Genomic DNA, 18067 nt, shown 5'->3' with positions numbered 1-18067 from the left:
TAGGCCCTTAACACCAAGTGGAAAAGGTGGTATACTGGTACTGTATAAACATATCAAAGTACATGTATTTACGTGTAATTCTATTATAACACGACAATATATTGCTATGTAAAACTGCATTACATTTTTACAGTACACATTCTCTTTCGTTGAGACAAACTCGCTTCTACCTCCTTACAATAGCACATACATACAAGTGTATTGTGTACATGTAAGAGTCTATTTACAAAGCATTGACATGCAGTAATTTTATGTGAATTTTTTTTTTTAAATAGGCAAAATGGCATATAAACGAACACTTTACATCAGACAATTCCTGTTACAACAAAATCCTTGGGACAGGCAGTGTTCATTTTGTTTGGTTTTTTTTTTTTTTTTTTTTTTGTATACCGAAATTTCATTACAGCCAAATGGTTTACAGTACATGAAGGATATATAGACAATAATCTTGTGACCCGAGGTCCATTTCATTACAATTTTTTCGCTCATAAGACATGCTTATGAGAGACTTCATGAATGGATTTTACTTCCCTTCATGGCCACATACATGATCAACTCTGGTCATTCTGAGATTTAAACAAGTCCCTGGGTTTTTGCTTCATTGTGTTGAAAATTTTGTTTTGTGTTCTAATGGGAGTGCACTGTAGTAGGTTTACATTTACACTGAGAATTTAACAATTAAAGGAGAGACAAAATCAACTTCTCTTGTGTGCAGAAGGTAGTACATACATTGACATTATTTGATGTATCAAAAACAAATTTCAATTTTTTTTTTTTGATGACGATAAATTCAGTGCAACAAAACTGTGATACATATAAGGAAATACAATGTGTAAAATGTACATCGTACGAAATGTTTTAAATGAAAATATGCGAAATATATCATGCAAAATACTAGTCCATTTACTCTGCTTTAAATGTTTTGCTTTCTATGCCTTTTAAACTGTTGCTACCAACTGTAACACTCAAGGTTATCACCTTCAAAAATATAAAAGAAGAACAAGAAAACATACCTTGGTATTTCTAGTTCTTAATTTGCATTTGGCATAACTATTGATATCATTTTGTACTTTTTGCAGTGACATCCATATCTGATGGAATTTTGGACATATATGTACTTGAAAAATTAGGCCACTCTCGATAAACCCTCTGCAAGTATACAAACAAACAAAACAAAACAACTTGCCCTGGGTTTTGAAGAATTCACTATCAGTTGTATCTTTTTTTGAATGTACAGCTCACTTTTGGAAGGCATCTTCTTACATAAAATTCTTCTAGATACAAGAATATTACACAACAAATCTCAAAATTCTTATAGAAAGAAAAAACATATTTTGACCTGCTACTTTTGAATACACCCAAAAGCTAGACATTTAGTCACAAACATTTACAATATGAAATCGCCGCCTATTCAAGACAGAAAAATAAGTCTTTGACTTGATACAAAGAGCTTTAATATCCCAATGATAGAAAAACGATAACAAACTACTTTACACTCTCATTCACAGCTTTGGGAGACATTATTCTCCTATTTAAACTCGATAACATTATTACTCAAACAATATTGTATATGTTGCTGGGTTTGTTTTCATTCGAAGTAAATATAATAGTGTACAAAGATATCTCATATTTGGCATCTTCATGTAAAGTTTTTGCAGAGTGAAGTAATGATCAGCGTCACACAATCATTGATATAATGCAGTGTGTGCAGGTGCATGCATAAGTCTTCAGATTAAACAAAATCAAACAAAACAAAATGAACACACATTGATGAACATTAAGTGCTTGACTTAAGCCAAAAATGTTTTTAGAATCTTTCCAACTTCTTCTTCACCAGTTTGAATTTCTGTGCAATATATCAACAGAGTCTGCCAAGAAACTTAAGTGGCTGACACAGCTTGACAGGATAATGACTTGTTTTGGAGTATTTTGAGATCAAAAGTGTAAAATGATTTAGATTGCATGCATGCAACCTTACTCCTGCTCCATCCTCACCATACAGTCGTGCGTGGTACAGGTAGAACATTACATGATCATCGACGATGCCCTAGTAATCATATTTTCCAACAAGCTGCATGCAATTCACTCTACAGCATGAAAACTTGATGGATACTGCTGTGGTATACTTTGTTATGAACTGGCTTATTGCACCAAGTGTTTGTGAGGGAATATACATGCACGATGACATCGATCGCCTGGAAGCAGTTTACATGCTGATTGGGAGACAAGGCTAGTTACGTGAGGGCATTGAATTTTTCCAGGAGCTGCTGCGCCGACGGTCTCTGGTCTGGGTCTCGCTTGAAGCATGGCTCCAGAATCCTCCTCATGCTCGACTCCACCTTCGCCAGGGCTTGCGGCGTGCCTCCGATGCCCGTCATCATCTGCGCCAGGAATGCTAGTGGATGTATGGGGCCCTCCCCCCACAGACGCTGCCCAGAGTGTAGCTCGACCAGGGTCCCCGCCACAGACCACACGTCGTGCTTGTTGCTGTGCTTGGCGTCGGGAGTGGGCGACAGAGTTTCCGGTGGCATGTAGCAGGGCGTGCCACGGATTTTTACTGAGGACTGAGACATGGCATTGCGGTTCTTGATGTGGGCGAGGCCAAGGTCGCAGATATATGGGCGCTTCGTCAAAGTCTCAATCTATATAGGGTTTATCAATGGAAAAAGGAACAAAATTGTCAAGTAGTATTTCCAGGAATACATGAAAAAGTTATTGTCACTTCTTGGATACCATCTTGAGATTTTCCTGGCATGAATCCTTTGCCAGCAGTGGTAACGACCTCATCTCATAGGGGAGGCATGTTATCCCTTCAAATGGTACTTGTAGTAGCTGTTACGATGATTGCTTAATGTTTTGGGGGGGTCTTTTTGCATTTCTTCCACAGAGGGCAACTTGAAGTAACTCTATGATATGTAATTCAGTCTCTCTTCTAACAAAATCCCTTTCCCATAACCATTTAATTTATAAGAAAGCGAATGAAAATGACGTTTATTAGCAGAACTGCCAAGTCACATGTTGGATCGACGCACAGAGTCATAATCCCAGCTGCGTGCCTTTCATGGAGCATAGTAAATTTGAAGTAACATATCAAAGTAAACACTCAGTTTTCTATTTCACTTTGTTACCAAAACATAAAGCATCCTGAAATAAGAATGTTGTAGTAGGGAGCCGGTACTAATGAGGCTATATACCCACCAGAATGTTCGCTGGTTTGATATCCAGGTGTAGGATGTTGCAGGCGTGCATGTAAGACACAGCCTGGAGGATCCCCCGGGATATCTGGAGTTTCTCCTTGCTACTCAGACTCATCTGCAAGGATGAAAGGATAATCACGAACGAATAAATCATGTGAAGATTGTTGCTTCGTCTCAGAAAATTTGGGGTATCACTACAGAAGCTCATCACGGTACTGAGATCACACTATCATGTTTCACTTTCCTTTTTTCTCATTTTAGTCCTTTGGAACATTTCCTCTTATTTTGTGCCATCTCTTCTTTCTTTTTCTCTCTATTTCTATTTCCTAGAAGTATCCTTCACCAAAATCCCAATTCTTGTGCCTCTTTATAAACCTCATGTCTTGTAAATTGAAGCACTTGTGTATACTCTAATAATTCAACTTCAGAAACTAGTAAAGATTATAATTTTCTGTATCTGACTAAAGTTCTAATGAGTGTCTTTAAAATGGCGCTTTTCTTTTCATTTCCTGCTTTGTTATATTACTGTTTCTTCATTGTTTGTGGTTCCCCTCTATTTCAAAAGATTTATGCATGTATACAGAAAGATAGGAGAACAGACAGAGAGTTTATAACTATGATCAGAAGGGGTAGCCTTCACCAACACAATTAAGTCCCAGCAAATGGCACATATACGTTGTGTATTAAAACTACTCTCTTGTGTATAGTAATACCAAAGAACCTGCACACAATTTGTGCTACCTTTAGCTAAGCTGGTTGTATTACAGCTGCACTGTGATTTTTTTTTTTTCTGAGTAACATAATTATGATCTTTACCAGATGAATTTGGGGACATGATGATCTGACTATTTGATCATGTTGATACAAAACTTTGCTGTATATATGGACCCCATCATTAGTCCTGTTTGAACCTTAGGTAATAAAATCGAGACATAATAACAAAGTTGTGGTTGGAGGAGACATCTCCCCACATAAGTCTTGATGGATCAGTATGCAGCAGTGTATTCATAGAATTGTGAGGTGTTGTGTGAACGATGCCATATTTTACTGCTTGTCTACATGCAGTGGTGTCATCGCACGGGAAACAATGTTATAATATCTTACCTTCTTCTGTCCACTCTTGGTAGGAAAGAGGATATCTGCGAGAGCATTTCCATCTATTAGCTGCATGACAAGGTAGGCGTGTGAACCCTCGTAGCCAAGCGCCATCATCTGGACGATGTTTGGGTGTGATGCGCGCCTGAGGAAAGCAACAGTAATGAGAGAAGCTTTTGGTCATTTTTTATGTACCCAAATGGTGGCATTTGCTTTTTAATCAAATGAATGTGATGTGCTTTTCATCATAGCACTGTATGCCTATTGTTCTTTCGTAAAAGCAGCATTAAGCTTTCATCATGAGATTATGAAAATGGTGGTAGGCTAATTACGATTGTACACCAATGTGCTTCTTTCTTTCATTTTAACCTCATTTCCTCGAGTGAGATGAAAACAAAGAAAGTAATATTTCATACACAAGAATTACACCCCTAGATATGCAGGAGTGATGGCTAAATAACTATGTGGGTCATCACCTAAAAGGGGAAATCCAGTCCAAAAATAAGTTAGTCTGACAAGAAAAGAGTAAAATCCAATGAGTTCAGTGGCAAATATTTGACTGCAATCGGATGAAAAATAAGGAAATTAAGAAATTTTGAAGGTTTGCTAATTTCTGCAACACAGTTCTTGTACAATGGATATGAATATGCAAATGTGTGAGCTAACCATGTCCTACTTTCACAATTTTCAATTGATGCTTTTAAAAAATACCTGAAAATCCAAGGTTTCTGTCATTGAAGTCTGAACATGTTATTCCTGGTGGAATAATTTCAGAATAGCGATCAGTTAGATATATCGGGATTTGAGCCTTGGGCATAATCGGGCATATTGCGTTTGAATGAAAAACTAGAAATTTCAAAATTTATGTACAAGCTACATGTATATGGCAAGTTGTTAGGGGATGACATGCTCACTTTGCCATTTGCATATAATTCATATCGATCGTTCAAGAACTGTTTCCTGAAAAATTAGCAAAACTTTGAAATGTCATAACTTCCTTATTTTTCACCCGATTTTTATCAAAATTTTACTGTTGAACTCTTAATATTTTACTCTTTCACATCAGACTAACTTAAATTTGGACCGAATTTCTTCTTTGAGTCTTCGGGGAACTGCAAGGTGCAATTAATACTGTAGTTGATTAGCCACACCTGTGAATGGCGACCTCTTTTTCCACTTCACTCTGCTTGCTTCCGAGGAAGGAGATTTTCTTGACGGCCACTGGAGTACCGTGCCAGACAGCCCGGTACACTGTGCCAAACTGTCCCGACCCAATGACGTCACCCAGGTCGAGCTCCTGAGCTCCTACCTGATGTACGAGGTCGAACACTAAAGCACAAACGAGGGGAGGGGTGGGGTTAGATATAGGAAGTAATGAATGATGATTCTGAACTGTATTTTACGACATTATGACCGTGACTGTATATACAATCGCATAATACGTGTATCCACTAATCTATACAATTACAGTCCAGGGTTATACTGGAAGATAATGAGTTGCATTGACACCAGAGGATTGATGCCTGTCAAATTAGATCAGAAGCAATTCAAAAAGTTGTATTACTATTGATAAATAGAAAAATACATATATATGATTATGCTCATAGTAGATATGCTATATACTACTAGATGGCATTTTTATCGGAGAAAGTGAAGGGTTTGTTTGCAAAAACCGACAAGTCCATTTTTGAAGATTTTGAAGTACGATCATTGTAAGAAAATATAAAATAATACTTTTTAAATGATATATTGGTCACTACATATAAAGGTATATTTTTTTAAGTTATGGTCAAAAGAAGCAAACATTTTCTTATTATTCTCTTTATTTTTCTTGACCTTTAATCGCAAATATCTCCATTTGGCAAATATGGACTTATCGGTTTTTGCAAACAAACTCTTCAAGTGTATCAAAGAGATTGTTTACTATAGCATTGTCAGCTGTGAAACACTTTCTGATTGGGAGATATATAGGCAAAAACAAAAGAAGACAAAAAGCTGTCTCCTTAAAGTTTACAGTGTCCTTAATGTATTAATCATAACCCCCTTGTTGTCTCATTAAGATGCCACCCAAGAATTCATTATATATATATATATATATATATATATATATATATATATATATATATATATATATATATATTTATATATGTATGTATGCATGTATGTATGTATATACATATCATAATTATATATATATATCTACATATATATATATATATATATATAGATATAAATATATATCAGGGTTCGGCATCTGAACAGTGGGTGTGGTGTGGTAGGCCAGGGCCAATAAAATTTGATATCAGGCCACCACACTTTTGGCAGCTGAAGTTCAAAATGTCAATGTTATATATATAAATTTCCTTTTATTTTGGGCCACCGAAATTTCAAATTCAAAGATCTTAGCGGCCCCAATCGGGCCAACAGAGAAAAATGTGTTTTATATATGTGTGTGTGTATATATATATATATATATATATATATATATATATATATATATATATATGTAACACATGTCCAAGATTAACATATATATATATATATATATATATATATATATATATGTGTGTGTGTGTGTGTGTGTAACACATGTCCAAGATGAACATATATATATATATATATATATATATATATATATATATATATATATATATATATATATATATATATATATACATAATTACATATGTGACATACATGCCAGGGCATACCAGGGCTCAACTATACTTTTTCCTCTGATGTCCTGTTTGGGTCATTATAATCTTAGATTAAATCTTAAATTTTGGTGCTCCTAAAAAGAAATGTAGTGACCCAACATAAATGGAAACATAACAATCCATTTTTTATCTCAAGTGCCCAATCAGGCCACAAAATAATTTACCGTCTTGGGAAATTTGGTGGCCCAACATCAATTTTTGGCGGCCCCAGGCCACCAGGCCACTGCTAATGTTGAGCTCTGTATCTTATAGGCCACTTACAAATGAATGTCACTATGTGTGTGTATGTGTGTGTGTGTGTGCGTGTGTGTGCGTGTGTGTGTTTGTTTGTTTGTGTTTTGAATTGCATTTGTACCGTTTTTGTTCATGTTACACCAAGAATGGGTTGATTTATAAATGATACGAATGAAATCAATATTAAGGGGGAAAAAGTGTGTACGTGTGTGGATGTGTGTCTGTCTGTGTATGTGTGTCTGCCTGTCTGTGTGTATATGTGTCACCTTTCACTCCTGGTGAAGATGTACCAGCTAAGCCAGATCCTGTTGTCTTGGACGCCGATCCTGTCTCTTTGGGCTCTTCCTCGGAAACCCGCTCAGATCGACGTCGAGTCCGTCCAGCCGTCTGTGCGTCATCGACGATGTTGTTTTCCACTTCATCAACAGGATCGCCACCCAAGCGACCCGTCTTCACGTCCTCGTCTTCGCCGAGGTCTTCCCATGTCGACATATCCACGCCGTCATCACTGACGCTGCAATCACAAACACATGACATCAGTGGCGCATCCAGAGGGGGGCGCATCGGGTGCACGCCCCCTCTTTATTTTTTTGTTAAAACAAAAGAAATAGAAAGAAAAAATGGGGGGCGTGCACCCCCTTTAATTTTGTAAAGACGCCTCCCTTTATGGAATTCCTGCATCCGCTCCTGGGCATTGTCTGCAATTTTGTCATTTACAGAGGGTAAGAGGGTTTAGGACTACACTGTATTTGGATTTCTGTTCGGAGATGTATTTTGCAGTAGACCAGTAACTGTTCATTAACCTTTTTTTTTTTTTCATACTAAAGGCTTACCCATCATGGAAGAAAAAAAAACTGTCTTTGATTTCTAGAAAGCCTGCTTGAGACTTGCCTGACGTAATAACCCCTACACTGAGATATAAAAACCGGATTCCAAACATTGTGACTGATTTATCAGAAGTAGCTGAAATGTTTAGCTCGTTACTAGTAATTGCTCGGTCCTTACGGACAAAGAATTGCAACTAATTCCGAGAAAAAATTACCTGGTCGCACGCTGGTGTCATTAATCATTTTATCATTTTTTCTGTACAGTGTTACAAACTTTGACGTTGAAAAATGCCCTTGAGTGATTACAAATGCTGTACTCATTGTGATAGCGAAATCTGTGGCAGATGTTTGTTGTAAATCTTCCATGAGTTTTCCATGGGGTTTTGCAACTTGTTTGGAATGAGGGAAGTCTGGAAAACACCGAACGTCATTTCGACCGTGATCAGTGAAAAATAATCTTTCTACCCCATTGCCATCACAATGGTCTGATGCATTTTCCCTTTATGAATATTCCTTTTAATCATCGTTGATGATAGATTTGCAAAGATATGTTTACACTGTATATCCTGTTGTCTGTAATGTAGACAAATATTATCAATGATTTTATTTTGCATTAAGATTATGAGAAGTGCAGAAATAAAACCAAACCAAACCAAACTGTATGGACAAGTAGGCCTATAGTTACTCGATGGAATACTGAATAGGACTTCTACATTTATACCTTCCACTGGACTAGAAAGACTGCGAGAGAGAGAGAGGGAGGTCCCAGAGAGAAGTAGTCTGGGCTCCATCCCCTTTTCCTTGGTGCGATAAACCAAGAGAGGGCGCAAATTTTCTGATTGCGATAATCGAGAGACTGCGCGCCCAACTCGGGTATCGCAGTTCTCGGCGTATCGCAATCCTCGGGTGTCACGCCCTCATACGGCTTGTCGCGTACACTGAATCACCCCTACGATTAAAAAGAGTCCAGAAGCTAGACTAAGAGAGAAACAGCAAAGAGAGAGAAACAAAAACAATGCGTAGATATTCTCTTTGTTGTCAATTACATGTACATTGACTGCCTTAATGACATTGAAGAAGAGATGGAGAGGACACAGCAGGAAAATGAGAGACGGAGGGATGCAGGTGGCCGTGTTCCCTAATCTTGACTAATCAGGTTGGGATTTGGAAACCCACCTCTCTCCCCGAGCAATCTTCTTCAGCGTCGCCCTTAGTTGCTGGTCCTTGACGTAGGAGAGGGGAGTTCGGCACTTCATGTTCTCTAGGGTAACAGACGCTCCGTGTTTGACCATGAAAACGAGCAGTGCGGATGCGGCGTCCTTGCAACCGTGTTTCTGGTAAGTTTGACGGATCTAGCAGGTTGGCGATTGAAAATATCACTATGATTCAATTTTATGATAAGTAATTTGTCAATCTTTATCATCTTAATTTTTGTTACATATTATTGCAAGGACATCGGATTAGCCATTATACGTGTGTATAAATGACCCCTTCTTTAGAACAAAATAGAACAGCATGTAGAATGTGCCAAGTACACCAATTAAGTACAAAGACATGTATATATATATATATATATATATATATATATATATATATATATATATATATATATATATATATAATATATACAACAGTAGGTCAATATAACTCCGTTAGAGACGTAAATTCGACGAATTTTCGCCCATAGGGCTTTGTCAAGTCAATACATTTGACACTTTATTTTGAAGCAGAACAAAATAGATGACGCGTCGTCACTGGTAGCGCGTCCATAACAAAATGCATTTTGTTATGGTATACATATATATATATATATATATATATATATGCATGTATTATCTCTCCTCTCTCTCTCTCTCTCTCTCTCTCTCTATATATATATATATATATATATATATATATATATATATATTATTATTATTATTATTATTATTATTATTATTATTATTATTATTATCATCATCATCATCATCATCATCAACGTTTATAAACAGTGATAGTATGAGCAAAGGACATTCTAAAACATTGCAAAGAAACTTATTAACATAATTTCCAATACTCTGCTGTGGATGTGCGTCAAAGCTTTTGCCTCTAAATCACGGACTACCAGCCGTTCAGGTCATGCTAGATATATATACTATCAAGTTTTGTAAAATTATATTCCACTGATCATGTTGATATTACCTTCTCTCATTGCGCGACTCTAGTATGCTCAAGACAATTATGTCGTCAATTATACGGCTGTGGTCGAGTTGTTATAAGAAGAGGACTTCCAAGTATTTGGACGTCCCATACCTTCTGAAGTGTGGGTGTGTCCTTGACCTCTACATCTTCCTCGCTCCTGCTTGATAATGCCACGAGGTGGAGGGCGCCCTGGTCGTCCTTTCCTTGACAGTTGATGTCCGCTCCTTCCGCCACAAGCAACTCGATGCACTGTGTCTGGCCCTTGGCACACGCGAGGTGCAGAGCAGTCAGTGCATCTTCGTTTTTGGAGTCCAGACATAGTCCATGGTCCTACGGGAGACAGCATGTACGTTATATTATTTCATAATGATGATATTTGAAATACAATTTCGCAACTGAGCATAAGAGGATAACTTTATTTGACGATAATATCCTTTGACCAGAAAAGGATTCAAAACAGCACTACTTCTTTTGTTGGTTGGTTCATAATTTTTTTTCTGATAACTTTTTTTTTCTTTTTCTCTTTTTTTTTTTTTTTTTGGGGGGGGGGGCAGGAATCTCTACTTTGTACATCAGTTTCATTGCTTATACTGTCTAACTGTCTCTATATATGTACCTCAACATCACAAAATATTATTGTGCTTAGAATTTCTTCCAGGGTTGCAATGCTTTCACGCCCTGATTTTTGTGTTATCCCTTGCAACCCCAAGGAAATAATTGTATTGTTAATAGAAAAAAAAATGACGTTTATACTGCTCATTGATTGTGATATCAAAATCTGTATTTCATTACACTAATTAATTTGTATTACGAATTCAAAATATATGTTTCATAAAAGTATAGAGTGCCTATACCTGAACGGCTAGAATCTTTTTAATGACTGCAGCGTGGTTGTTGACAGCGGCTATGTGTAGGACGGTGTTCCCATCCTCTCGGGGAATGATAATAGACTTTGGGAACGCCTTGACAATCAGTTCTGCTTCACTGTTGAGGGAACACAGACAGGGATTTATTGTGCCTTCGTGTATGATCAAACTTTCTAAGGTTATTAATGAATAATATAATTATTATTTTTTTATTATTGCAATCCGTCATGTACTACTCTTAAGCTGTCACCCCACATAATAGTTCATAATAAATGTACCTTGCCTTTGCAAATACCAATCAGTTTGAAAAATCTGGTGAACACAATTTCCTCTGTATGTGTATAACATTATACTATGTAGATATATATCTTTTGTTTAGATTTTTTTAACACACGATGACAAGAGTTTTATTTGTTAACATCGCCGTATCACTACCGTCACAGACGGGTGAAACTCCAACGAGAGTTGCAATTGCAGCTGGAATTACAGTTGAGTTCCTACTTCGATCCTGACAACTGATAGATCGCTGCTCACCTGATGCTATTATACTGTGACACCAATAATAACCGTCCTTAGATCCTTAGGTATACTTCGCGGGAAGGCGCAGAATGAGTCAAAACCAGCATACAAATATCTCCTTAAAATGTCCTCAATTCATGAAACAAATTCAGTCCAACGAACAAAGCATAAACAAAAAAATCCTAATTTTACAAGTGTACGAACGTCACAAGTTTTCTATTCTATTACTTTTGTTTATATTTCATAAAATATAAAAACAAACTCTTACAAAGTTCAGCCTTGAAACTTGAATGTTAACAGGTCATTCACACACAAAAAAGTTTAAAAAAAAAAGAAATTTCATGTGGTGGGGTAGGGGCCTACTACTTCCATATTATACATTCTGTGAATTGCAAAATGAATGCCGTCAGTTTGAATTGTTCTTCCGATATTCTCGTGCATTGTAACCGCAAAGGAACTCTCATGTATTAACTGAACTCTTCTAAAAAAAAAAAAAAAGTTATCCTTCATCAAAGTACTTGGCAAGTAGAAATCTATAGGCCTACTTTATCGATATTTTTAAATGGTCTGAATGTCAGAAACTACAGTACTTCATTACAAATGTGGAGAAAAACACAATGAGAAGTGATGGAGCAGCTCAATTATTTGCCAACTTCATATTTCCTTCACACAATGCGCCATCATATAGGATTAGAAAAGACACTACCCATTAATGAAGGACCATACGCCTTCATAAAAGTATTTACCAGACAAAGGGAAATCAAGTTTTAGGCGACGATGCTTCAAAATAATAAAAAAAAAAAACTGGCTCTAGTGTCTGACTTGGAAAAATGCATTCCGCAAGCCCGATACAGTCACGTGAGTGACTGAATATGCTTGTTACGGTTCTAAGTGCTAATTACGGACAGATCATGCACATGAAATTCAACTGAAACAAACCATAAGTACCTTGGCCGATCCAGGAACGCCGCAAACTGGAGTGGAGTTAGGCCTCTCTTATTAGTCAGGGTCAAATCTAGCTCCCGACTGTCGAGCAGCAATTCGACGACATCAACACCCCCTTTGTTGACGGCGTCATGGATCGCGGTATCACCATCGTCATCCTTTAAAGACGGTAAAGATTTCTTCGTGTAAGATGTTCTACCTCTTTTTCTCACACACACAAATGACATTCGGAAGGTTCAAGCATGGAGCTACAGTAGCTAATGGTTCAAGGGGTGCACGTCACGAGTCCAACACCCACGAGTCATAAAGCCCACGCGTCTTGTGGTTACGAGAACCGTGCGTCTCAGGCCTATACATGAACAGCGATGAAGGTGAGGATGATAACCCGTAGTATTTGAGAGACACTGGAGATGTTACATTGGGACTTAGACTATACGTTGGGAAAAGCATAAAAAAAAAGATATATATATAATATATATATATATATATATATATATATATATACATATATATTTCTCTCACTTGCGAATGTTGCGGTAATGCTCCTGTTCATTAAATGTTTATGTAATATATTCATCAATACCCTTTCAATCGTTCTATGACTGGCATTTTGATGTATCGTTTTTCATGACATTAATCTGATCAATAGGTCGAAGTTTGCTACTGGTATCGAATCCTGTTTCAGATTGTTTCATATATACTTTTATTTGACTTAACTGCTCCATCAAACTGAGACATATGAATACTGTCTTCATTGTGATTACAAGTATCATAAATCATTTATGCATATATCTTACAAAACATTTCGATCGGGTGTGAAGTACAGTGCACTCCCGTTATAACGAACACAGTAAGAACGATATTTCGGTTACAACGATGTAAAAAAAAAGAAAAAAAAAAAAGAAATCATGCCGGAACAATATCCACGCTTTGTTTTTTATTGTTTATTGTTCAGTTATTACGAAATTATGATATAACGAAATACATTTTCCGGTATCGAGGACTTCGTTATAACGGGGTCCACTATGGTATATTTTTCACTGCCCTGTTGGCCTGTTGAGGTCAGACGTGTGACATGAGCGGACTAAGTACTGACGCGTTAATATTTCACCTGAAGATTGACGTCACAGCCGCTATTGATGAGGATTCGCATGCAGTCGGCCAAACCCTTGTAGGCGGCTAGATGAGCAGCTCTGCGACCGTTTTTATTTCCTTGATTCACATCTGCCCCCTTTCCTACAGATACTTGACAACTGCTGGTTCATCCCTACAGAGAGAGAAAAAAAAAACGAATGGAGAAACATCATCAACGAGAAAGTGAGAAACTGCAACCTTGTCCTCCCCTGAAGAGTCCACCATCAGCAGTTAAGAATCCAGGGGACCTCCTGGTCCTTTATATTTCAGACCTTTTAAATTAAGCCATGCTTATCATCATCTGTAAGTCACAGTATAAACAGCCAAGATTATTAAAAAGCAACAAACAAACAAACAAACAAAAAACCGCTGTTTTGTTTTTGTTTTTGTTTTGTTTTTTGTCCCGGGTAAAATTATCATTGAAGATTATCCCGAAGAGTTGACATGTCATTGCCATCTTTATTTTGTAATTGTTGAAATTCTACCTTTTTGCTTTACTTTGCAGAAAACATTTAATGATAGGGAAAGTACCTTACATAATAAATTGCCTTTGATGGTCAGTGCGATTCTTTCTCGTCTGAAGTGTGTAGTAAGGAATTTTGGGGGCTTGTCCGGGAAACTAACCAATTAGACAGGTTCGATGTTTTGTTTCAATTCGATTGACTTTGAACAGAAAGAATCGTTCTGAAAGCTGTAAAATTTGCGAGAGTTCATACATAACAAATGTCCTCTTCTTTGATTGTGTATTGTCAAGGAGATCAAAGAACAAACTGATATTGCCACAAAGCTCAGATTTTGGACCACACACGACACGAGCTGGATAGACTAGAGACAAAAATCAGACTTTAAGCAGAAAGACAAGAGCAGAAAGGACTAAGAGATGAAGAAAAGAACAAGAGACGAAGAAAAACGGAATTTAAAAAAAAAAAGTCAGTCACAGTCGGAAATTAAAGCGAGAAGAACATTTATATGGAACATAAATTGAGACTGCATGTGTTGGTATTAATGCCCATACGATTTCAGCACACAAATAGTCTTCCTCATGCTCAACCCGTCCCCGATCGGAACCTGGTGTCCCATGTAATAAGTCAATGGGGATTTGAGAATTAAGTACGGAAAGGGTTAAAGACGTAGACAGATGTAATGTAGATTGTTGATCATACAGCTATCATATATTTATATATGATTTTCATGGAAAAAACGGAAATAAAATTAAACTGAAACCGGAAGAAACATATTATGTTTGATAGATTACGTCTATACATGTATGAGGTTGTACTTTGGGAAAAATTCAAGAAGAGGGCCAATTTCAGTCAGGGTGAGGACCAACCTAAAGACCACAAAGTTTGAAAAAGGCAGCTACGATTACTGATGAAAATAAAGCGATACACAAACACAAACTTCGATGATCATTTGTGGTTTTTTTTTTTTGTGCGATTCCTTCTAGTATGAATATATTGTGTCGTAGCAATCAGACACAATGTATATACATTATGATATAATATATATACGCATATTATAAATAGATAGAGAGAGAGAGAGAGACTTTGCTTTTATCGGGACATGTTTATGATTCTAGAACACAGAGATTATTGTTAGGATTAAGCTAGAGCCTTACCCTTCAGCAGCAAACATTACAGGAGTATTTCCAGAACTGTCTGTAGCATTGACATCTGCTCCCGCTTCCACAAGTGCCATGACAACATCAATGTGCCCCTGCACTGCTGCACGGTGGAGGGCGGTCTTTCCATTCACTTTGTGATTAACCTTAAAGAGAGCGACGCGCAGGAAAACAGCGAACGTTAAACAACTTTAACTCACTACGTTGAGCATGCTTTAGTTAACCGTAGTTTGACAGACAAGTTTGATTTCACTTCATACTTTTGCATAAAGTCCATACATACTTTGATGGCACAGATCACAATATAAAGATAGCACATTGTACTCAGTGATAGTTACAGAAGTAATAGAGTAGATTTATTAGCATGACTCTGGTTTAGCTGAATTGAATATTGTTGAAGGTAGGAAGGAGGAGGAGCTGGAGATGTTAAAGATGTAAAATATTATCAATAGTATAGTCTTTACAGCATGTAGTAGTGATAGTACAGTAGAAGTAGTGGCAATAGTAGTAGTCGAAGTAGTCATTGGTAGTAGAAGTAGTACTAGTAACCTATCATACACATTTACTGAGGTGCAGGAAGGCTCTATGGCGAACAGGGTCCTACTTTAGCCTATAGCCCGTTGATATTCAATAACTGCTGACCCTCGAGACCACATGAACGTTATTGAAATGTGTATGTGTGTGTGTGTGTGTGTGTGGTTATATGTGCGTGCGTGTATGTTTGTATATATATATATATATATATATATATATATATATATATATATATTATATCAATGGAGGAGGGTTGGGAAAGGGTGCTAGTGTGGTTAGCTAACCCTATCTGGGGATTCAGTGATGATTTCCACGACACGTTCGACTTTGCCGGCTTTGGCCACTTCCATGAATTCCTCGTCCTTTTTGTCCCCCGAATCGTCCGACGAGGGGCTCGACGAGGAGTCCAACTCATCATCTGCATGTATTCCCAGCAACGACATAAGGGCTTTCGTGAACACCTCAGCGTCATCCAGACCTAACAAAAGAACACGGGTTATCACAGGGCTTAGGTTTTATTACGACAATTCAATAAACGTTAAAAATGACAGTGGTTTTTGTTTCTTTCCTAATTGTGAGCTGGAGTTCAATTTATCCATGATTTGCCTTGCGCGCACAATACAACGGAATGTTTCAATTCAGAAAAAGAAAGTAATAAATCAGGATACCGGATGATTGATAATGGCAGACAATCCTAATAATATCATGATCTGAGTGACCTGAGTGATCATTTTTCTTTTCAACTTCTCCTCCTCCTCCTTATTCGTCTTTCCTTCTTCAGAATTTACAAACAAATTGACGACATTTATGCCGGCATTTATGCATTTATGCAGTGATATCTTCCAGGACGTACTCGTAACTCCATTGCCTTTCAAAAGGCCTTGTCACACCGTTCCGGGCAAGCTACGCGGGCTTGTGGCGAGGAGGTAGTTTCCAGCACGACGTAGATTTTCAGCGGGCGAACAAGAATGTTTGAATTTTCATTCATGCCTTGTCATACCGTATCTGGAGGAGTTCTGCGGCTTGACTTGCGGGGAAACAAATTTACTCCCCGGAGCTCTCCGCAGTTCTGACAGTATCTAGCGCGTATCTCGCCTGTAGTTGCCCGGAGGTGCTCACGCAAATCCGATTTAACCGCAACAAAGTTTTGAGCATGACCAAAACTTTTTCCGGGTGAGTCGCGGGAATGCCCGGAATGGTCCACGCAGAACGCCAGTAGGAGGCCCTTAGCGGCAGCACTTCCCAGGTAACTCCCACGCAGGTACTTCGTAGTCCCGTATGCAGCCAAGATAATGAAATTCTGTGGGATTTCAGCCATTCCATTAGAGGAATTCCTTCACTGAGTTGTCAGCCCCCACGCGACTGGTACAAAGGTAAGACAGTATACTCGCAAGTATAATTTAAGTAGAACGCGTCCAGCTAGTAAGGCACACGCGCTGACTCGCTCAAATCCTTTTCCACCCTCAGGAATGTCCGTTATGCTAGAAAATCCCTACGCGTAACAAGTCCGGGTAGCTTGGTCGGAAAGGTGTGACAGGGCCTAAACACGGTTGCGGGTAAAAAAAAAAAAAAAAAAAAAAAAAATATGCGTGCGCACCTCCGGGTGACTACGGTTGAGATACGTGCCAGGTACTGTCATGTGCGGATCATCTACGGGGACCTCCGGGTAGTCAAAATTGTTCTTTGCAAGTCGCACGCAAGGCTTGCCCGGAGAGGTGTGACACGGGTGTGAGGTGTCACACCAGCCTTACGTGCGACTTGCAAAGAACAATTTTGACTACCCGGAGGTCCACGTAGATATCCGCACATAACAGTACCTATATAGCGTGTATCTCAAAAGTAGTCGCCCGGAGGTGCGCACGCATATTTTTTTTTTTTTTTTTTTTTTTTTTTTTACCCGCAACCGTGTTTATGCCCTGTCACACCTTTCCGGGCAAGCTACTCGGGCTTGTTACGTGTAGGGATTTTCTAGCATACCGGACATTCCTGAGGGCGGAAAAGGATTTGTGCGAGCCAGCGCACGTGTCTTACTTGCTGGACGCGTTATACTTGCGAGTATACTGTGTGACCTTTGTACCAGTCGCGTGGGGTCTGACAACATTACTTAGTGAAGGAATTCCTCTAATGGAATGGCTGAAATCTCACTGAATTTCATTATCTTCGCTGTTATACGGGACTGCGAATTACCTGCGTGGGA

At 38.1% G+C, this 18067-nt stretch overlaps 1 protein-coding gene across 1 annotated transcript in view; it reads right to left on the bottom strand.

Annotated features, from left to right (window-relative positions):
- Positions 1–2054: 2054 nt before the first annotated feature.
- Positions 2055–18067, bottom strand: part of LOC140238497 (E3 ubiquitin-protein ligase mind-bomb-like) — a 30539-nt gene continuing 14526 nt past the window's right edge. Inside the window, 13 exon segments of the mRNA XM_072318402.1 lie at positions 2055–2642; positions 3199–3312; positions 4302–4437; positions 5444–5621; positions 7510–7757; positions 9247–9422; positions 10363–10581; positions 11106–11235; positions 12585–12739; positions 13693–13820; positions 13823–13848; positions 15334–15482; positions 16155–16348. Coding sequence (XP_072174503.1) covers positions 2235–2642; positions 3199–3312; positions 4302–4437; positions 5444–5621; positions 7510–7757; positions 9247–9422; positions 10363–10581; positions 11106–11235; positions 12585–12739; positions 13693–13820; positions 13823–13848; positions 15334–15482; positions 16155–16348 — 2261 coding nt within the window. The 3' untranslated portion in view covers positions 2055–2234.

Source organism: Diadema setosum, chromosome 15 (assembly GCF_964275005.1).
Source record: "Diadema setosum chromosome 15, eeDiaSeto1, whole genome shotgun sequence".
Classification (NCBI taxonomy): Eukaryota; Metazoa; Echinodermata; class Echinoidea; order Diadematoida; family Diadematidae; genus Diadema; species Diadema setosum.
This window is presented reverse-complemented; position numbering and strand designations above follow the sequence as displayed.